At 36.7% G+C, this 24,042-nt stretch overlaps 1 protein-coding gene across 1 annotated transcript in view; it reads left to right on the top strand.

The window, feature by feature from the left end:
- The window catches only part of LOC126369010 (uncharacterized), a 49,507-nt gene extending 39,911 nt beyond the window's left edge, over positions 1–9,596 (top strand). Inside the window, exons 2-4 of the mRNA XM_050013297.1 lie at positions 48–208; positions 8,999–9,116; positions 9,367–9,596. Coding sequence (XP_049869254.1) covers positions 65–208; positions 8,999–9,100 — 246 coding nt within the window. The 5' untranslated portion in view covers positions 48–64 and the 3' untranslated portion in view covers positions 9,101–9,116; positions 9,367–9,596. The remainder of the gene's footprint in view (positions 1–47; positions 209–8,998; positions 9,117–9,366) is intronic.
- The last annotated feature ends 14,446 nt before the right edge of the window (positions 9,597–24,042 follow it).

Here is a 24,042-nt window from a genome sequence, read left to right as displayed (position 1 = left end):
GTAGCAAATTTGTTTATGAATTAACCTATCCTTACCCTAAATTCCAGAGCCCCAACTGCCCAGGATGTCGCAGAACTGCAAGACGACATACACAGCAGCAACGACGAGGGACGCCAACAACAACACGCTCTACCACACGGGGGCTGCGCAGGGGTACGGAGCACGGGGGTACTCGCCGCCTAATGTCACCGCCGGCGGGAATTATCAGGTACGACACGATGACGAGGTATATTGCCAACTTCTTCTTCTATCGTGTGGGTTGTCGGGTGGAGTACCAACCTCATCAACTCTGGTGTCAGGGTTACTATTGAGCCGCCAAAGGCCCCTGACATGGCTCATCTTCTTCTTTGCGAGTCGATGGCGATCGATACAAAATTTTTGCTGACCAATAATTGGCCACGCTTACGGCATTGTCAGTGGCTTCGTAAAGGTCTTTTATAGTGCAGGTGTTAGGGCACTTAGCACAGCACAAAAGGTGAGCCATAGTTTGTGGTGATACTCCGCACTCGCAATCATCGCAACCATCAACCAGATATCCCCACCTGCAGAGATTATCCTTGCATGACATGGCTCATGTAACGACTACTTACTTACATAAGTAAATAGTAACCGGGACCAACAGCGTAACGTGCCTTCCGAAGCATGGATTACATTCGTAAGATCCGGCGTGCGTGTATGTAGCAATTGATGAATGTGAAGGAAGCAAGAGAAGTGTGTCAGGATCGGAGCTATTGGAATTCTATAGTCTCTGCTTACCCCGGTGGGAAATAGGCGTGAGTTTATGTACATACATACATACATAAACTCACGCCCGTAATCCCTAATGGGGTGGGCAGAGCCACAAGAAATCAAAGACAACTTGCAGCCACTGTTGATACGATGTCGTAAGCTGGATATGATAAACCTTATGGTAATAAGGGATCAGCCTATCGCCCATAACATTAGTCCATCATGTTAGAGGACACAATCCCTCTGTCGGTTTTATGTACATACGTAAGATATACAGTTCAGAAATACTATAGTGATTCACAAATGATACAGAAACATTATACTTATTCTGGTTACAACACGCCTGTTTCGTCCAAGCGGACACACGCTCCGGCGCATTCGTTTCTAATTCGCGTTCTACTATGATTGCAACTCATCAGGCTTATTAATGAGGTATACATAAATACAGGGTGTTAGTGACATCGTAACTAAAACTTTGAGGGATCATTCAGACCTTTATTCTAAGAAGTTATCAGGTGGAATTTTCCGTCGCAAAAGTATGGAACTGAAAATAATTTTCATGTATTTTCCGACAGGAATTACCAGTTAATATCAACTTAGAATCATGGTCTAAATCATCCCCCCCAGTATTTGTTACGGTGTCACTAACACTCCGCACTTGTATACTTGTACGGGGTGTAAGTGACATCGTAACAAATACTGAGTGGGTGCATCAGCTCATTATTAAGGCGCATAAAAAACATGAATTTTGCGACAGAAAATTCCACTTGATATCAACTCAGAATCATGGCCTGAAATTGTCCCTTAAAGTTTTCGTTACCATGTCACTAACACCCTCTATACAATACTGTTTTGTGTAGACGGTGTATACTGGAATCAACACCATTGGATGACCATATCCACCTAAGGAGGATATTACCAGGCGTAAAATAGTTAAACGGTGTGGTTTAGATTTTAAAATGACATACGGTTCTCTTTTGTTTAATGGTGCTAATAGCCCCGATTCCTACAGACACCTCCTAATTTTACTTTAAGTTATACCCGTCATTTTCTTATCCGCCGAAAAGGAAAGGGACGGATGATCGACAGCTCTTAATTATCCCGCTGGTATGCAAACCGTTTGACGTGTGCTGTCAACTTAATTCTGTCGGGTTATTAACCATAAAGTTGAAGTTGGCCGACAGTGGCCCCGATTCCTGCAGACACCGCCTAATTTTATTTAAAGTTATATCCGTCATTTTCATATCCGTCGAAAAGGAAAGGGACGGATGATTCACAGCTCTTAATTTTAGGAAGAATGAGTGAATGAATGAATAACCCGGGCGAATCAAAAGGTACGTCCCTGGTATGCAATCCGTTTGACGTGCTGTCTACTTAACTGTGTCGGGTTATTGACGGATGTAAAATTTTTAGACGGTTGGTTTAGATTTGTGCTTAAAATTGACGTGTGTTCCATAAATTTTATGCTTGTCGATTACCCGTCCCTTTCCTTTTCGGCGGATGAGAAAATGACAGATATAACTTAAAATAAAATTAGATGGTATTTACAGGAATTAGCACCATTATACGCGTATAATTATGTAGTCCAACACTAATTAAGTAGGTACTAACCTAACCCCCCCTCCCCCTTCCCCCAAATGTCGCCTCTGAATGCATCAAGCTTTAAACTCTTGCAAAATACATACCATTCTCCTTTCCAACAACTATATTATTATATGTACATATAGGTAGGGTAGAAATTGGATCACCACCGATATAAACGACGTCGTCCAATTAGGTAGGTACCCCATTATCATTTATCGCATTGGAGAAAGGCTTTTTGAGCCGCGCTTTTGAAATGCTTAAGGCAGGAGGAATTTTGTTGCAGTTATAGAAAATAAGGATGTACCTGCCGCCCTTTTTCCGGATTTTATTACCCGAACGACGTTTCCCAAAATGTTTTGATTGTCAACGAATTTTTTGCATAAATCATTCTGTCATCTGTTTCAACAATAATCAGTACGTATATTTTTGTTACCTACGCTGTTTTGACATTTGGTATTATTTATGTGAATCCGCAAAGAGTGACAATATTTACTGTCACGAAAAGAACGTTTTTAAATAATAAGGACTAGGTTAGTATGCTGATAACCGACGAGTGCTAGATACTATCATAAATTATCACATTAACTGTGATTTCTACCATCAGCAACATGCCAAGTCTATGAGGTGATAATTTGCATATAGTGAAAATATGCTAAACGAAATGCGCATTATGATTTCAGCAAGTGAACTATTTGTGAAATAAAATTATGCCAATATTATTTGCGGAGTGAAACTTAGCCAAATATTTTTTCTGCGAAAAGCAATATCTGTAACAAAAAGAAAGAATGAAAATTATATCCAGTAGGTATTATTGAATTCTTAGGTATTAGATTACCGTTATATTTCTTATCTTAGACAAAGCCAGAAAAAGACTAAGACTGCTTGTACCTATACCTACAAGTTTTGGCTTGGCCTACCCCTCTTGTACCTCTATATAGAGTTATACTTACCTCATTAAATATGACATGATTAGAATGACAGCAAGACAGAGATATAGTACCATTAATGGCTCAGTGTGAAAGATAGATAACAGAAAAATGAACCTAATGGAGGTCTATAAAAAGGCTAAGCAATTAATCTCAAACAGCGAAAACGCTTTTTGACCATTGTTGATATTGCGCACTTACTTTTAAATGCGCAAATGTCAAATAGGAATATTGATTTAAATTCAAATAAAAAAATACCTTTATTTAGTATGTAACATGTTGAATCGTCATTTTTTACATAACGAACGTCTCATCCGACTAAAACTACTGCAGCTTCTCACAACCTGTATAGCCGGGGAAAAGAAGTTGAAAGAAAATCCTCGTCACAAGGGCCTAATCGTTCCTCAAAAAAAAAAACATAAAATTAATATTGTTATACAATTTAGTAATTTGGCTGCCTAATGTCAGTTCCCAGACAGTTAATCCATTATAATACATATGCATATTTTCTAAATAATCACTAACCTTACCCTTTTTTACAAAGTTTTCTTTAAACTGTTCAAGGTAAATTATGAACTGCTTCAATATGGCCTTTTTAGACCTCCTGTTCAGCAGCTAGCAACTATCATTCTAACATTTCACCATGATAATACTTTCCAAAAACCTGATTTGGCAAACAATCAGAACCAAATAATCTAGTACCCAATCCATGCAAGGTAATTAAAAAAAGAATGGCGTGCGTGTGTGAAAAAATGTGGCGTTTAATTTAGCAATTAAATATTAAACTCGTTTCGAAATCGCATTTCAGCTTATGTCATTGAAATTCTTGCCGGCACGGCTGTTGGAAATATATTTCATATTATTAATATTGGAATATCATTCCTTTGTCATATTGCAGGTGGGATTTTGCGGGACATTCTACTTACGTAATTAGTCCAGTCAAAATTAATATTATTTTTTTATAATAAACTCGTATTGATATTTTTAGATCACTTCTGCTTATCCATAATTCTATTAAACAAATGTTGGGTGACATTATTTAGTTTCAGCATTAGTATTGAATAAAACACAGTCAGGTAATATTGAGGAAGAAGAGGAGGAGTTGAAGAAGAGAGAACCATATTAAAGACTATAGAGAACCGGAGAGGAAATATGATTGGCCACCTGATACGACACGATTCATTTATAACAAACATTATAGAAGGAAAAACTGAAGGGAAGAGAGGAAGTGGTAGACCTAGGATAACATTTATGAAACAAATAAAAGAGAAGGTACAGGTCGTGTCGTATCAGGAGGTAACGGATTTGGCGGGAAGAAGAGAGGAATGGCGATTACTCCACCGACAAGAGGGCAGCTCTTAAATAGAGAAAGAGAGGTAATATTAAAATAAACTTGTATAAAAATTCGCACAGCAAAAATTACATGACGTTTTGAAAGCACATTTTTATATGTGGCTCTAAACTTCGACTCAATTCGACTTTATTAGATTGAATTCATGTTTAGATCTATGATAATTTATATCACATATTTTCCATGATTTCTACCCGGTTAATGCCAATGGGATCGCCCCTATTACATGGGACTTAAACATAGCTGGCGAGGAGTGTGTATATGTACAGTCATGAGCAATATAATGTACCCACTTTAGGACTCTGTCGCACTAACATATTTGACATTTAATGAGACTTACAGTTCAATTTGTCAAAAAAGTTAATGTGACATGGTATCAAAGTGTATACATATTAATGCTCGTGACCGTACTACTATTGACCTCTGCCTACCCCTTCGGGGATACAGGCGAGATGCTATGTTACTTTATGTTGTTAAATTAAAGCCCATCCAAATAAGGCTTGCAGAAACACGTTTAAGATTTAAAATCTTGACAAGTGGTCCACATAAGTACCTATCAATTTTCGATCGTAAGTCGCTCTACATTAAATAATTATATTTAAGAAGGCAGCAACAAATAATTTGATACTTGAGAACACTGAATGCTAACTTTCGTCATGTTTTAATACTGAGGGGAGGGACAAATAAAGATCCTACGTACTTTAGGTGGATCAACGTACTTAATATTAAATGATCCACATTGCAAATCGTCGTCATCCATTCTATAAAAAGTCACTTTAGGGATTGCGTTATGTAGAATAAATGACAAATAGCAAAATTGCTTTTTAGATGAAATGTCTCAATGACGTTTTGCGTACTAAGGCTTATATTATATTATGTATAAAAATAAAAAAAAATTACCTTAAATTGCAATTCCGCTGAGGGCTCTGAATGAAAGTAGATTACAAATTCTTGGAAGAAATTAAAAAAAAAATAACCATGGAACGTGTTTGTGAAGACTGTTTTGGGGAATTCGATCGAAACAGGTTGAAAACTGGAGCGGAATGTTTATGTCAATGAAACGGCACCGTGGAGATCGTTTTAAAGTTGGTCTCATACATATGTCATTAATTTTATGTCTGTTGCCACGGTTTGATAAATAAAAATCACATTCTGGGGGGAGGGGACTGGGGGACGCAAAAAGGCCGCATTGAAGCAATTCTTGCAAAGCAATGTTGCAATTTGACATTTGCGCATATAATAGACTAGGTTTTGCCCGCGACTTCGTCCGCGTGGAAGGATTTTCCCACTAATTCCCGTTCCCGTGGGAATTTTGGGAATTCCTTTCTTAGTGCACCTCTACGGTACCTAAGCTACGTCCCTTCTAAATTTCAAGTGCCTCCGTTTAGCCGTTTAGGCTGTGCGTTGATATGTCAGTCAGTCAGTTTCTCCTTTTATATATTTAGATGCTCTAGAGCAATAAGGCCACCCAAGTTGTATGTACTGTATTCATGTGTATTTGATTTGATAAAAGGAATTGCGCAATGTCAAAAAATTACATATTATAGCAATATTGCTTTTTAGATCAATTGCTTCAAAATGTCCTTTTTAACTCACAGAATTTGATTTTTAATTATGCAAAAAAGTGCTTACGTGGTTTTTTTTTCGTCAGGCGACGTTATCTTTTTACGTTTTAGCTGAGATAGCACATAATATGTATCATGTTGTGTCCACCTGTAAGTGGCGAGGCGCTGAGTTTTTTATATATGTATTAACTGCAAACTGTAACCATGTATCAGTGTACTTGCCGTTGGTTGGCCAAATAAATAAATAAAAATAAATAATAATAATAAAATTAAAATATATATATATATATAAATATGTATATATTTGCATTTTTTTAAATTGTTATTTAAGCTGTTTGTTTCCCGATTTGAAATAAATAAATAAATAAATAAATAAAATAAACACTACATTCTTCATTAATAGAAAATATATTAGCCAAACTTCGAATATCGAAGTTTTCTACATCAATATCATAAATAAAAGCACTGTGAAACACAGTTCATTTTTCTTGACTAGAAAACCGCCACCTTATCATAATATTAGGCTCAAGACTTCGATACCTATTCCCACCAATTCGTTTACTTTGCCCTAAAAAAACAGGTCTGGAGTCTTACGATAACGATATTGGAAATTCATAAACTTTTAGTTGATTATCAGAAAAACATTTTTCAAAAACTGGATGAAATTTTCTATGATGTCGCCGGAGTAAAAACCTTGTAAGTGTATTTTTACAAAAAATCACATTTAATTACGACATAAGTATATTGTGATTTATATATAACGAAATAAAACTAAAGTGATTTTTTTACAAATTTTATAATACACATGCTAGATTCACTCCAAGTACAACTAAAAAAAGGCCTACTTACCTTTTATAGCTGTTTACCCCTAATTAAATTATTGCGTTACGAGTTTTCATTTACAAAAACAACTTAGGCCTATGTAAAACAGCAGGAGACAAAAGGAACAAGACTTTGTATCTCTTTCGCACAAAGCAGTATACTATACAGGGTGTTAGTGACATCGTAACGAATACTTAGAGGGATGATTCAGACCATGATTCTGAGTTAATATCAAGTGGAATTTTTCGTCGCAAAATTCATGATTTTTTTTTAAATTATTTTCAATTCTATACTTTTGCGATGGAAATTCCACTTGATATTAACTCAGAATAATCAGCTGAATCATCCCCCTCAGTATTCGTTACGATGTCACTTACACACACAAGTACATACGGTAGCCATACAAGTAGGTATGGGTGTTAGTGTCACCGTAACAAATACTGAGGGGGATGTTTCCGACCATGATTTTGAGTTGTTATCAAGTGGAATTTTCAGTCTGAATCATCCTGAAAATGTTTGTATTTTTTTATTATTTTCAATTCCATACTTTTGCGACGGAAAATTCCACTTGATATCATCTCAGAATCATGGTCGGAACCATCCCCCTCAGTATTCGTTACGGTGTCACTAGAATCATGGCCTCAATCACCCCTTAAAGTTTTCGTTACGATGTCACTAACATCCTGTATATCTGTCCTGCTGTCATTCTAATTAAGCTATATGAATGAACTTTATTTTGACCAAAAATGCACTTACGAGGTTTTTACTTTAAGGCGCCGAAAAGCAGGTAAAAAATGTAAAATGCGACGTTGCCAGCTCTATGTTATGTACACTGTACTATGTAAAGAAAATGAAAGACTTCGTTTGCAAGTGGGGATACGCCTAAAAATTTATGTTCTCCCTTTTATTAAGCAGAAGGAACCTCTCTTTGCTTTCCAGATTGGCCGACTGCGATAGACGCTTGTTATCCAACTTTTATTAACGAAATTTTGCATATTTTTCTGTGGTATTACTAGACACAACCAAATCAAAGTTCGGGAGGCAAAGTTAAAGGTTTCGTTATTCCCGGTCAAGTCGAGCTAACTTTTTAAATGTCTCAAGACTTTGGGGGGCATTTACCGAGCAGTGGTAAGGTAGATACCTATCTACCTAAATACCTAATAGACTGTTAAATTCTAAAAACATACACAGTATAGAAAAAGCATTCGTAACTAGTCATAATTATTTTTTCGTAACTAGTCATAATTATTTTTACCCTGTATCGAAGAAAAAAGGAGGTTAATTTGTTTATTCATTTGAAACTTTCGCAAATGCCCTTCATTTTTAAAGACGCTTCTAAGTCCTGTGTTCAGTACGACGACCAAAGTAATTAAAACCCATCATAAAAAGTCAATAAAATAAGACCAACATTGAACTAATTCTAAGTAAAATAAGTAATCTAGGTACCTATCTACCTATAAAGTAAAATTCAAGCACTAGGTACCTACCTGTCTTTACCTTTTGTTACTCCGTTTTACCCTTATTTAGTTCGTTACACTTGCCTCTGTAGTGGAGGCAACGTTAAAAAAGAGTTGTAGGTAGTACAACTTTATTTAGTACATATTTGAAAATAACAAAGTAAGAAGGCACGTTAAATCGTTGGTCCCGATTGTTACTTACTGATGTAAGTACGTAATCGTTACATGAGTCATGTGGGGCCTATGGCAGCTCAATAATAACCCTGACACCAGGATTGATGGGGTTGGTATTCCACCTCACAATCCACACGATAGAAGAACAGAAGAAGGTTTGAAAATAACCAATATAACTTTCTATTCTATTTCTATATTAATAGCTACTTAATAGAATTCCCAAAAGTGACTGTCTATTGTCGTATTAGATACCTACCATCCTTCTACCTACTCTCAAGTCTGCATGACAAACGATGCACGTTTCAGTTTAGCCTGTAATCGATGCCCTAATTACATAGCGCATCAAACGCAAACGCAAACCACTGATGCAAACGTTTTGCTTGTCCGCAGCAAGTGACGGCGAAAGTACTCTTTGGCAGCGTGACTTCGATCAATGACCTCAGCTACAAACGCCAGGAGAAGCCGGAACGCGAGGTCCGGCGGACGCATTAGCGCCATCTTGCCGCAGGTAGAGGATATCATTTTTTCCACTTAAACCATAATAGATGGCGGTCACCATCGTCTCTGTGGTCGAGGTGTAAGAAGCATATTTTACCGACGAGACGTTGTGAATGTAGTATGACATAGATTGCACAGATGGCGCTGTACCGTACTTATTTACTACCGCCATCTAGTTGTTCGTTACGTAATTATTTGATAGGTTCTCGCTGCTTTTGAAAGATGGCGCTAAACATTTATTTATTTTAATTTTGTTGCAGGCATTGAAAATGTGATAAGAAAAATAATGGAAGCTAAGGTGTGATCTCGGAAGACAGACTAATGTCCATAAATACGATTTTTAGATAGATGTTAAACTATAATAGAATTTATTTTTCATAATAAATAATTATTATTTTTCTATTCTTAATAATATCTTTTTCATTATAAATAGCAGCATAGCTATAATATTTGTTTCAACGTTATAAATTCAAAAAGTATTTTAATGTTTTTTTTTTTTTTTAATTTTGGGATTTATTTTATTTAAGAAATAGAATTATTCTGTCTCATATTTTTCGATTGATATTTTGAAATATATTACGTCTGTGATTTGTTATAATATTTTTATAGAGTTTTTTTTAGAGATATTTTATATTCATATTTCGATTCACATTTTGCGAGCATACAAATATTCAAAGCTGTAAAATTGGGCAAAAATAAATAGATTCTAAGGTTTTTAATACTCAACAATTATTTCTTGATATTTACCTAAGATGTATTAAGTACATACGTAGAGTTACATATTTTTATACATTTATATTTTCTAAAATAAAAAGAGCCAGTGGTTGGCCAGTGTATTAGGATCAAAAGCTAATTAATTTGTATTTTTGAAATAAAATTGTTTATATTTATTATTACCTTTTTTTTACCTACCTACTTTAGCATGTGTGCAATATTTTTTGATATAATTATGCTTCTGACATTCCATTACTCTGTATTTTGGTATAATTCCGAGTAATGAGAAAATATCACGTTAAAGCTGAATAACGTCATCCATACTGTTTTTGGTGAATGTTGCCTGGAAAGTCTCTCATTGATATCCCGTGTTTTGCAGTGTTTGCATTGCGCACTTACTTTTACATGCGCAAATGTCAAACTGCAATATTGCTTTCTTAGATGATTTAGATGTGGCCTTTTTAACCCCCCAGGTATGCTCAATCCTATGACAAGACGCTATTGCTAGCCCATTGATGACGTAAATGTTACCATTAAATTGATATCTCCAACATTCCAAGGACGTAAATTTTATTATTGAAAATTAAGTGAATTACTGACTTTTATGCGTTTAATTACTAGTACTTGTCACATAATTATATAAAAAATATTAAAACTGTAAGTAAAAAAATATATTACTACTTATTATTACAAATAGTATTACAAGAACAGAACGAAACTTCTGTATCAGAAGTTGGCACTGACGAGTTATGCCAGGACGATGAGGATGATGACGTAGAAGATGCTGGAAACAGATGCCTAGTATGCGATGAATTCGGAAGAAACAATGAGATGTGGTACAGGTGTAACTCGTGTGGGCTATGGGCTCACGCGGAGTGCACTGGATGGGAGTCAGCTGAAGGTTATGATTGCCCCCAGAGTGATCACCATTACCCCTACGTTGGTGTAATGGGAGTGACATCTGTTTTTTTTTTAAACTTTTATAATTTCCGAAGTTGATTACCAAAGTGACTGAAATTTATCTCTAACGATAGTTCAATAAGTAAATTATGTTTAAAGGCGGTTGCAATAAATACTTTCTTTATAATTAAAATTTTATTTGAGTTCTCTATTAAGTGACCCCCATTACCCTCTTTTACCCTATACCATGGGCGGATGGACTGATCATTTCTTTCTTACCTACATAACATAAATAGCCTATAATATACGTCCCACTGCTGGGCACAGGCCTCCTCTCAATCAACCGGAGAGGGTATGGAGCATACTCCACCACGCTGCTCCACTGCGGGTTGGTGGAGGTGTTTTTACGGCTAATAGCCGGGACCAACAGCTTAACGTGCCCTCCGAAGCACGGAATCAACTTACTTTTTCGGACAATCAGGTGATTCAAGCCTGAAAAGTCCTTACCAACCAAAGGACGGTCTCACAAAGTGATTTCGACAATGTCCCCATCGGGAATCGAACCCGGACCTCCAGATCGTGAGCCGGCTGTTATAATGCTTATAATAAAACATGTATAAATATGGACTGAGCTTATATAGATACTTTCTTACCTATTCACGCTTAATTGTATTCGTTGCGAAGTGTCATCATTATGTGTCAAGTAGCCCAAATGAGGCCTGGGTCAGTCATGCACCCGTGATATACGGTCACGTCACGTAGGTATCCACGTAGTTACGTTGTCGCAATCTACCTTGAGGACGCTATGGTGTTGCATCACTAATAGGATGCTATAATTGTTATAGGACGATAGAAATTCAGCGTTGGTATTGTGTCCAGGATTTGTATTTCATAGTTAAGATAGCATCACGCCTGTACCCACAAAGGGGTAGGCTGATGTATAGGTAGTATATACACCCACTGCCCAGGAGGAGCTCGGTGGCGCAGCGGTAAACGCGCTCGGTCTGCGATTGTTGAAGTTAAACAACTTTCGCAAAGGCCGGTCATAGGATGGGCGACCACAAAAAATAATAATCTCGAGCTCCTCCGTGCTTCGGAAGGCACGTTAGGCCGTTAGTCCCGGCTGCATCAGCAGTCATTAATAACCACCAATCCGCACTGGGCCCGCGTGGTGGTTTAAGGCCCGATCTCCCTATCCATCCATAGGGAAGGCCCGTGCCCCAGCAGTAGGACGTTAATGGGCTGGTGATGATGACACCCACTCCTATCAAGATATGTTTAAGTCCGTTATAATAGGGGGCGCGACTTAATTCATCTTATTTTTCGCAAATATCGAATTGCAATATTGCTTTTTAGATGAATTGCTTCCATGTCGCATTTTAGACATGATTAGTGTTCATAAAATAATAAACCTAATAAATAATAAGGTAATCTATCGATCATACCACTTAACTACACAACAATGTAGATTAAAGATAAGTAAAAGATGACAATGCTTGGCTGTGTAATGTAAAGTCAATGCCCTAAAAAAAGATTTATAGAAAAAAGTATAAAGTATAACGACTCCGATTTGAACATTTGAGCTGATTGCGGTAACAAATCATTTTGGAGAAACAAAAATGACAAATTCTAGCCGTGAGTTTAGGGATCCGCTGAAAAAGTCACCATTGACAGGAAAGTGCTCGATAAGGACCAGTCTATCAACAGCGAAGATATAGGTAAGTAGGTAGTTAAATATTTCCTACATAACTTATTTAAATTCTTCACCTTTCATAGCATTTACATAACATTCAATGTTATTTTTATCAACAATATTAGTAGCTAATATGATTGTTCAGTGTATGAAAAAAATGATGAATGAGGAGGAAGTATAAGAAGTATGTCAGAATCGAAGCAAATTTCTATAGTATCTGCATACCCCTATGAGAAATAGGTGTGAATTTATGAATATATATTTATTAGTTTGTAACTAGCTAATTTTATGATGCAAATTCCTCATTTTTTTATTTCCACATTAATTGATCTGACAAAGATGTTATGTTATGGTCGGTCGTTAACTTTTATAATGCCTGATAAGAAATGATAAATCATTCAAGATTTCGAACTATACATAAAACATTCAATTTCCTACGGAACCTATGTCAACAGGCACTGTCACTATCCTGTCGAAGCCTGTCAGTATTTTCTTATGTTGTTTTTGTGTGAGGTCTTTAACCGTGCTCGTCAAAATAGCTGATGTCCGGTGTAGGTGCCGGCGCTCCGCCGTAATCATTTTCGCCCACGGCGATTAGCTGCTACTTACACTGTTACTAGTGTACGAATATTCGTGTCACATAAATAATAGAAACTGCTTTTATCGCTGGTTGTAAACTATTCGATCACGGATAGGCTACTTTTAGCAATGGAGAACTAATAATAAATATATAATATAATAATATTATATACAAAAAATGTGATGCTGCTTGCCTATACTAAAATAATGTCAAAATTGTATTTAATCGCAACGGGTTAAAATTAATATTTTAGCTTCAATATTTTAAGTAGCCAAATATATTTAATTTGCCTTCCTTTTTTATATAAAAATTAAGAAACTAAAGTTTTGAAACTATACTTTCCCAAAAGCTCGTGTGAAAGTTCGCGCCGGTGTAAATCCGCCCAAAAGCTCATTTTGCGGCAAAACAAGCACGCGAACGAAAGATCATCGTTCGCACCGAGGTCTTATAACAGTACTTTAATCGCTCCAGCCTCCGACGTTATGTAACAGCTAGTCCTATGGCGCCTGGCGGCACGTCCAGAGCTCCTTGGTATCGGGAACTGTTATCGGAAGAGATACGTAACTGGCCTCATAAAAAACCTTGCCGAAATTAAAAAGTAAACTTCGCGCGCTTTGTTTGTGGCCAAGGATTCTATTTTCGATTTTTAGTAAAAAAGAAAACAAATGAAGTGAGCTTCTAAAAGGAAAATAATTTGTTTGTTTCAATTAGATATAATCAGCATTTTAAAAAAGTGTAATGTAAATAATGGAATTTAAGTACTGAGTTGATTGGAAATACACAAATACAACGTTATCATGGAAATTATCAGGTTAGTTCCTTTACTATTTTCTATTGTTTTAAACTTTTACGAAGGGACATTATAAACCCCTCTCTATGAAGTAGGTAAGGAGATAATAAGTTAGGTTAGGAAGGCTCTTACACAAAATTGGAACTACTTATAACATACGTAAAAGCAAAATTTTCCTTTTTCGCCGATTTATTTAATCCAATATAGGTAGTCACGGGCAAAAATGTGTCGAAAAAAGTCGGTTGTAGATCATTCAATTCTGCTAATCAACTATTTTCATTAACACAGTTGGTTCGACTATTATAGACGACGATACGGCTTATCATCTATCACGTGGCTTTTTGGCGGGAAACGGGAACGGGACAGTTGCATTGAATAATCTAAATAATTAATACGAAGTGGTGTTTTGTGGTTAATGATCGCATTAAGTTAGTCGGAAGACATTCGCGAGTGTTATTATATCGGAGTATTCAATAAACAAAGTGTATCTGCCTATTTTCGCTTCGTGCCAGGAAGCTTCATAACTCTAAAGTTTATGCGGACTTTTGAGTTAATTCGTTTGGGGTTCGGAGTAGGAGTCTACTCCGAGGGTGGGGGCTAAGGTTTCATCATCATCACCTTTCATCATTTCATTAATCATCAAGAAAAAAAATACGTAAGACATGGCTGTATGGACATGGTTCCCTTTGCCTTACCCTTCGGGGAAAACCAAAACAAAAAAAAAACATCTATCACGTTGGTCTAACAGAAAGCTCGGTGAGGTGTGGGTAGATAGTAGATACTTAGTTCACTTAGTGTACTTAGTTGTTCTTAGTTAGTTAGTGGTGTGGGTACTTACCTACTTAGTTCTTGAGATGATTGTACCACTGACTATCCCATTTGTGAATATAGTCGTGAGCTAATGTTATTATGACATGGATACTCTTCGATACGATGTTTTTAGGATGTCGCATTACAAGGTAGGTTATGTGGCAATGTGTTTAACCAGTTAGTTTTACGTCATAAACTGCAATTTCTGCGTTTCCTGGTATCTTACTTGACACGGAACTCCAAATCCCGGTCACATGTTATGTTTAGGTAGGTTTAAAGGGTTCCGTAAGTATAGATAAGCCGTGGTAGTCCAGTTGGTAGAACGCTTGCCTCTCACTTTGAAGTCGCAGGTTCGAATCCAGCAGCTTAAACCAATTATTGTCGAATTTGTTTTCGAATTCATGTTTGACTCATAAATGTTTATCACGCGCTCAGCGGTGAAGGAAAACATCGTGAGGAAACCCACATTCCCAAGAAATGCATTTTCGGAGGTATGTGACTTAACCTGTATTGAGCTGGTTTTCTCTTCGCGGGTTGGAACGTCAGACAGGCAGTCGCTTCTGTAAAAAACCGGACCTGTCAAATTTTTAGGTTAGGTAAACGGGCCCTGTGAGAAACGGGATAATGCTAGGGAGATGATGATGACGATGAAGTATAGGTAAGTGTTTCTTTCCACAGAAACCCTTTAGGCACTGCTTTTCTATCGTGTTGAAACGATTAGCCAGTCTGTGTGGTATATACAGAACGCCACATCCCTAATACAAATCGTCGGAAGACAACTACTAGCAACTCATCATAAGTGCATTATCCCTCTTTAAACAATGCCACGAAAGCAAGGCAAGAGGGAACCCACTGCCCTATTTTTCCCTATAAAAGTAGCATGGAGAATGCTACACCGACAAGAGCGTGGCTCTTTATTTTTATTTTATTTTATTCGGGTAGCTTACAGCCTCTTTTACAAAGTAGATATTTATATGTGTAAACAAACGCCAATTACAAAGCTACCACAGGTTAATTAGTGATGATCAGACAAGGCCACGGCCTCCTTGGTCTAGGGGTTGAGCACTGGGCTCACGATCCGGACCCTGGGTTCGATGCTCCACTGCGGGTTGGAGGTATTTAGGCTAGTAGCCTGCGAACCAACGGCTTAGCGTGCCTTCCGAAGCTCGAAACATCTTACTCAATAAGTATAAGTATGTTTTGTATCTGTTTGAGCGTTACAGAAACGTGTTACCACCTTAAAGACAATTATGATTTTTTTTTTGAAAATGATTATCGGCTCTGGCCTATTAGTCTTTTAAGCCTGTCATTAATTAAGAAAAAGATATTACTTAGTTGGTTTTGTCATCACTACGGGACCCTAAAAAAGCATAAAACTCGTACTTTATTACATAATGAAAGTTGCTGATCCTTATTTACTCTGTATACATAATGTACATATTGAGCTTGCGGACCTTGCGTCACAGCTAGACTTGGCTTCCAATATTGGACATATGTGTAAGACAATATTATCTTAAGGGAAAATTTGAATCTTACGCAACAAATGCTCAAATATTTACATCATTCTTTCTTATACTTAAATATTTGCGCATGGTAAAAGTACTGATGTAAACAATTTAATATTTTATATAATACTTAATAACCAACGGACTCATCGCGCTGAAATTACTTTGGCTACTTTTCCCATTCACGATCCGACTGTCGGATCGATCCTGAAGGTAACATAAATTGGTAAGGACATTACAGGCTGATCACTTAAGTGTCTGAAAGTAAGATGATCCGTGCTTCGGAAGGCTCGTTAAGTAGTCGGTCGCGGCTACTATTTACTTACTTAAGTATGTAGTTGTTACATGAGTCATGTCAGGGGCTTGTGACGGTTCAATAGTAATCCTAACACCAGAGTTGATGAGGTTGAGCGTTGACCGCACGTATCTCAAAAAAAAAATCCGTGGATGTTAGAAATTATGCGTGGATCATATTATCCAGTTTAAGCTCCTTCAACCAAGTCTCTGCCGTATCCGTTACACAATGCAGCTCGTTTATGCCACCTGAGAACCGGTGTACAGGGCACACATACATACATACTCCCCCGTCCCTCCAACATACTTAAAATACACTTACTACGATCCTGTAATCCTGACACGCCACTTTCGCTTCTTCCACTCTCATCAAAAGACCATCCTGGCCCTTGACAAAAGCTTTACGCCCACTGACCACCGGCTGTACATAGGGTGTTAGTGACATCGTAACGAAAACTTTGAGGCATAATTCAGACCATGATTCTGAGTTGATATCAAAAGGAATTTTCTGTCGCAAAATTCATGGTCTTTTTTTATATTTTTCAAGTCTATACTGTTGCGATAGAAAATTCCACTTGATATTAACTCAGAATAATAAGCTGAATCATCCATCTCAGTATTCGTTACAATGTCACTTACACTTCGTACAAGTAGCCATACAAGTACATATGGGTGTTAGTGACATCGTAACAAATACCGAGGCGGATGATTCAGATCATGATTCTGTGGATTTTCCGGTCAGAAACTTCGTGACAATTTGACTTGTTTTTAAATTATTTTCAGTTTCATACTTTTGCAACGGAAAATTCTACTTGATAACTACTGAGAATCATGGTGTGAATCATCTCTCAAAGTTTTCATTACGATGTCACTAACACCCTGTATATTATCTTTACGGTAAAAGTGCTGTCACAGCCCATCGCCGGCAAAACAATACCCGCTAATTGTCCAAGAGCTACTTTCATGTGACATGATCAGATGTACGGCGAATGTTCGCGAATGTTCGGTGGTGATACAATAGGGCCGATCAAAACTTCACAATATGCTCAACTTGTTTTAAATATAATTTTGACGTCACTTGTTGTAGATTTGCCGCATATGGCATTCACTACTTGGCCGGACCAATAGGAAGCGCTGAGGGCTCTCACCCGGTAATAAAAATGATCAACCATTTAGAACAGGGGGGTTAAAATGGCCACATGGAAGCAATTCATCTAAGAAAGCGATATTGCAATTTGACATTTGCGCATGTAGAAGTAAGTGCGCAATGCAAACAAATGTCAAATAGCAATATTGCTTTCTTAGATGAATTGCTTCCATGTGGCCATTTTAACCCCCCTGGGATCAAACTAAGATTTACTGCAAGTCGGTTTTAAAAAATTACGCCTGTCGCGTTCCCAAGCAACCAAGATTTATAACATAAATTCCACCATAAATTCAAAACTACCATGGCAAGCTGTTGTTCACGACGTTATGATGTTGTTTAAATTAACAATAAGTACAATAATAACTAAAATTCCTTACAATACTGGAAGTTCTGACAGCGCGTACTATTCTAGGCTAGTTTCCAACTAGTCAAATCAATTACTTTTTACTAAACGTCAAAACACGAAATTACAATGGACTTTGTATGAAAAAGCAATTTGTGGCATCATAGAAAAACATGCCAAATGTCGCACTTATTATTACATTTTTCTTTATTAAAATTCATAAATAAGTTTAATAAAAAAATAAAACGTATTTGTCACCTTTGGATCTGTCTTTATTTAGTAATCAGAATTTCATAATTTATCTTTGACCTAGGAAACTTTAGTTACTTGATAATTGATTTCATAAAAAGCCTTTGCTTTTTTGATGCCTTGACAACGCCGAACCTTCATGTTCGGATGTCATCTAAAGGCACCATACAATGGAAAGTGTACTTTCTATACCAGTTCAACTTACGCATATGTTACTTATTAGGTTTTTACTTAGTATTATTTAAGTTATAACCTGTTACAGTTATGTACAATAATAGCGGATTACATATAACCATTCGTGCAGGTTTAAGAAATTATTTAATTGGGTTAATTATATTATGCATAGAACAATGCATTATTAAAATGCAATTTCCTTCATCACATCACTAATATTAGAGCCACGCTCTTGTCTGTGTAGCATTCACCATTCTTGTCTATCACAGGCCAATTCCTTGACTTCCTTATAAGACACGACGGTCACCTTCTCTTTGATCTGTTCCATGTAAGCTCTTCTTGGTCTTCCCCTTCCTCTCTTTCCTTGTAGCTTTCCAATTATCTTGCCTCTTCTGTCCTCAATAACTCTCAATATTTGCCTCTTTCCCCTTACTCTTAGCACTTCCTCATTAGTAGCAATTTCCTTATATAAAGATAACGATTGGGTAGTTGTGGCTTATGAGCATATATGATTTCCTATATGCTCCTAAGGCCGAGATTTCCGGACACAATAGTTAACTATTGTGGTTTGGATTTTAAAAGAGCATTCGGTCTTATGACTTTTATAAGAGCCTTAGCCCTACCACCAGAAATAACTCTGACACCAGGGTTGCTGAGGTTGGTAATCCACACGATAGAAGAAGATAGTAGTAACGTCACCTATCGCGCGACAGTCTGTGCGACAAACTCAAAATTATAAAACACATAATTGTACTAAGCAGAGCCACAACTCCTCAAGTCAAAACATCATCAATACAAATCTGAACAACTTCTGTCATTTGTTAGACTGGTTATGTCCAGACTGATAAATATTTGCCAATAATAACATCCATTTAGTCAGTATATCAGATAATTCAATTCCTTAGTCGATATGCGTTTTCAGTTTGCGTGCTCCACCTTAGGCCACATCGCTGATTAAAAACAGGTTAGAACGTGGTCAAACGCACTCAAATATTTTAATAAAAAAATTCCTTGGGATGACAAGATTCTTTCCTTACCCCGTTAATTGAGCGAACAGATGATCAATATTATGTAATTTATCTGAACATAGTACTATAGGTCATAGAATATTAACGTACTATTTATTACCTAGAGCTTAAAAATATTAAGTCTGCTTCTTTCGTATGGGTTGTGAGATTATCGACCGACCTCATCAACCATGGTTTTTGGCTACTAACATTACCTAATACTAAAGTAATACTTAAGTAATTTCCTGTTAAGAGGTCGTAAACTAGAATGAAATTACGAAACAGTACAACTTTGTGCTAGATTAAAGATAACATTTAACAGTATTAACAGGAAGTATTAAAGAAGATAATACCCAATAAAGTAATGATCTAAAGTGCAATCGAAGTGTTATAGACAAAGAGTTAGTCTGACACACGGAATGGAAGTCTATTCCGTGGACTGACACATCTCAGACGAAATCTCATTTTAGAAATAAATCGAATAAGTACCTATTTAGTCGTAAAAAAGTAAGATTTCACATTATTCGAAGTAACAATTCGTTTCATCCATAAAAACATAATAGGCGCAAAATGAGTATCGTTTTTAAGTCAATCCATGTTGCAAAAGTTACTCAAAGGCATACTCCTACTAAATTAATTACTTAATTAGAAATAAGATTCTGATTCTGACGACAATCAATTGGCAAAGAGAACAATTTACTTTGTTTTTATAGCTCGTCTTTGACGAATTAGGAAATCCCGACGCGAAAAAGTTGTTGAGAAATGTGCTATAATTGACATTCTCTATTCAGTGGATTGCATTATAATTATTGACGTCTTGGTGTTGACTAGTATTTCGACTTTCCTGTTAGACTTGGAATAAAGAAAGATAAACGTCATGTACTTACCTAATGTATAAAGAAAATCATCGCTCAACATTCCTACTACATTAAGTCCAATTTACCACGGTTAACGCAACACATCACCTAGCTTTCATCCAGTTAGGTATTTGAACTCAACGTCTCATAGATCACTTTTTGTCGTATCTAATGGTTCAGATGATAGATGATCCGCAAGGCTATTTCACGGTGTATTAGCGTGATAAAAAAACACTCCTGACATTGTCTGGTTAGTAAAATTGCGTTAGGCAAAATTGTTGTTAGGCACAGGTGGCTAAATCAGCCGTAGAGTTATTTTTGTGTGGCTTGTACAGTACATTTAATTACAATGACATTACTACTTGGGCGGTTAAATAGAGCGCTGACCCTCAGTAGATTCTGATGGAAAAAATCTCACTAGACTATTTGTGGCTATAAATGGGCCAGCCATCTTCTTTAATTTTGTTTTTTAATTTTACAACACTGTTGAAATACATTTTTTCCTTTTCAGATACAAATACGTCTTCATCCTCGTGACACTCTTCGTATACGTTAAAAGTGAGAATATAACTACAACACGTGATAAATCATCTCAAATCCACACAACTACCAAATGTCCCTTTACTAAAATAATTGAAGATATTTTCAAAATACACAACAAAACCTCACAGGCCATATATTTAAAAGATAATGAGCGAGCCAAGCTGTTTTTAAATTCTATAGCCAACATCACAACTGCAGATGAAGACACAAAGGAACCAAATCAAGATGATCTAGTGAATGATATCATAGCGTCTATAAATAGGATCAAAAGTAATATCACTTCCGAGAAAAATGCTGAAGAAACCAAAATGAACGAAGCTATCATACTTAATGTTCCTGAAACTAAAAATTCTAGTTACAAAATAGGCGATAACGACGTAGAATATAAAAAGAAAATTGTAGGACAAATCAAAAGTGGCATAGAAGTAAAAAATGATGTTAAAGAAGCTGAAAATGCAATGCATAATAATATAAAAAGTATGGAAAGTTTGAGCCAAACTAAGGATGTTAATATGAAAAACGAAACAGATAAAACGATGTACGTTGAAATTCTTACTGTGGAACCGAACAATACAGCAACAACAAATACATCGAACAATATAATAGAAGTTCTTAAACACTTAATGCCTATGTTCAACAGTACATTCAACAAAGGACTTCACAACATCACAATAATTGAAAGAAACCAAATCAAGAATCATTCCTATTCTACTACAAAAAATGTCTCTACTATAGTTGTAACTTATTGTGATAAGGAAAACTTTACTAAAGCAAATGTGAGTTTTGATCCTAAAGAAACTGTTTTGAAAGTTCCTGGGAATTTTAGTGAGGATTATGAGTATTATATGGATGATGCTGCTGAGCCTGAGGATGATAATTATGTTGAGAAAGAGGAAGCAAATTTGACTGTAGGTGAGAAGAGAGACATTTTAGAAGCGGCAGAGTATGGTATGCAAAAGATGCATGAATTGTACAGCGTTTTGGAGCCAAAATTGTACTCTATGGGTGAGTAAGTCTATGGTTAAGTTAGATTCTAAACGTATCAACCATCGAGCCATTAATTTCAATTTTCAAGTTAACCTTTGCCCTAAATTTGCATGTCATTTTGACTCAAATCAAATGGGAAGGGATGTGAAATATAGGTAATTTTGGTACCTATTTGTAAGTAATAAAACTCAAATGACATATTATTAGGTGAGGCCATCTTACTAATAATAGAGTTTAATTGAATTCAGTTGCTCAAGATGATAAAATGACCAGGTATTTTAGTGTAACACCATTAGGTGCTTTTGCAGTTGATCGAATCGAGTAGATGCATGCATGCAACTTTTCTACTGTGAGAGCCTAACCAAGATGTAACAATACTACTATATCTATTTCTACAATATATAAATATTAACTCAAACGACAAAAAAGGTCTATCAAATCATTTTGTGTTACCAACACTTTAATATTTAATGTAAGTGTTTGCGTTATACCCATATATATCAATGGCTATGCCCTCCAGGGTCCATAATGATTCTTATTCTTTCATTCTTTTGTTATTTGTGCAATATCCCTGGTGCTTTCAAGGCCAGAGTAAACAGGCACCTTCTGGGCGAGCGAGCTCCAACTTAAGCGTCGTCAATGCGTTCGGGCAAGTCTGGGGCCAAGAGCAAACCCATCAAAAGTAAAAAAGAAAAAAAAATACAGTATTATTTATTGATTAATTCTTTCTCATTTTATGAAGTAACCTATATCTATATTGTGGAATGACCAGTGATGTGTCGTTCCTGAAAATGTTCCCGTTGTAAAAACTCTTTTATAGTAAGGACTCTGGCTGCTTTTCTTTTTCAAATTGTCCTTTCTTGTACTCTGGTCGTATCTGCGTAAAGGTTACGAATAAAGTTCTTTTTTTTAATTAAGATGAGTTGATGGGTTGGGTTTGGGCTCTTGACTTCGTTCTTCCACGAGGAGAAGAAGAGATCGACGGTGGAACGAACTTAACCAGAAAATGTCTATTCACCCATGTTTTAAAGGATCCAAGGTTATAAGATACAGGAAACACCGACGCCGGCAGCCCATTCTTTTTACTTATATGCGTTTTTTTACTTAGTGGCACATCACTGGGAATGTCAGTAAAGTTATTGAGTATTTCTCAGGGCTCTGGCTTGATGAGACAAACCCGGCTCGCTATGTCGCGGCCTTCAATGCGCCCTCGGAAGACGTCGAGCGGTACTCCCGGTACGGATACGCCTCCCTACAGGCCGCGGCCCGGCTCAAGCAGCTGACAAGGTAAGTGGCAAAATTTACTTCTTACATCCCAAGGATACCTGGAAGATTAATCATTGAAAACTTCACAATGGTGTATTAGGCCGCCAACATGCATGATAGATAGATACTAAACTTAAGTGAGTAAAATCGTTGAAGTATGACTTCATTCCGGTGGTACTTCTTTTACACTCCAAATAAAAGACGGATTCCATTTGCTTCGATCCTGACACACTTCTCTTGCTTCCTCCACATTCATCAATCGCTTCATACACGCACGCCGGTTCAGAGTAGATCGTATTGAACCTTTTCTAAGGACATCTCCAATTTGGTCATCATAAGTCCTTCTCGGTCTTCCTCTGCCAGCCCTACCATCAACTCATCAAATGTAATTCATCAGCAAATGGAATTCTATAGTCTCTGCTTACCCCGGTGGGAAATAGGCGTGAGTTTATGTATGTATGTATGTAAAAGACGGATTCAAGTCACTGTCGATTGTCATAATCGTTTGCAACTTGCAGTAGTTTTAGGCGGATGAGACCTTCGTTATGTAAAAATAAACGATTCAAGGCGTAGCTATGTTACCTACTGAATAAACATATTTTTGAATTTGATTTGAATTGAAGTTGACTTGACTAAAGGCCTTCTCTAGTCGATCTAAGTTTATTAACTGAATTCCTAAATCCATATTGAATTGACCTCGTATAATCTCGACTAGAGCAATTCTGCGAAGGTGTAAAGCACCCTAATTAGCCTTTACAAAGTATGTATTTCGTAATTTGTACTATTACTAACATTTATGTCACTAAACGTTTGATTAAGTATCTTATAACTAGTTATAACATCTACTTTGCGCATTGAAATCCTATAAAACTACGTCCCGCGAGGTTGACGAATAGAATGAGGGTTTCTAGTACATTTTAAAGCATGTTAACTTAGAAACCCTACTTCAGTTCGTCACCGTCTAAAACTTATTGGAGTAAGGTTTACGCGTGTTTACCGTTTGGAAATCATAGCTCAGTTCGGCTCGGCCGGACGGGACGTATTGAAGTAACATTCCAATGTACGCAAACTGTATGT

This window comes from Pectinophora gossypiella, chromosome 8 (assembly GCF_024362695.1).
Source record: "Pectinophora gossypiella chromosome 8, ilPecGoss1.1, whole genome shotgun sequence".
Lineage (NCBI taxonomy): Eukaryota > Metazoa > Arthropoda > Insecta > Lepidoptera > Gelechiidae > Pectinophora > Pectinophora gossypiella.
The sequence above is the reverse complement of the archived record's forward strand: the minus strand, read 5'-3'. Positions and strand labels throughout refer to the sequence as shown.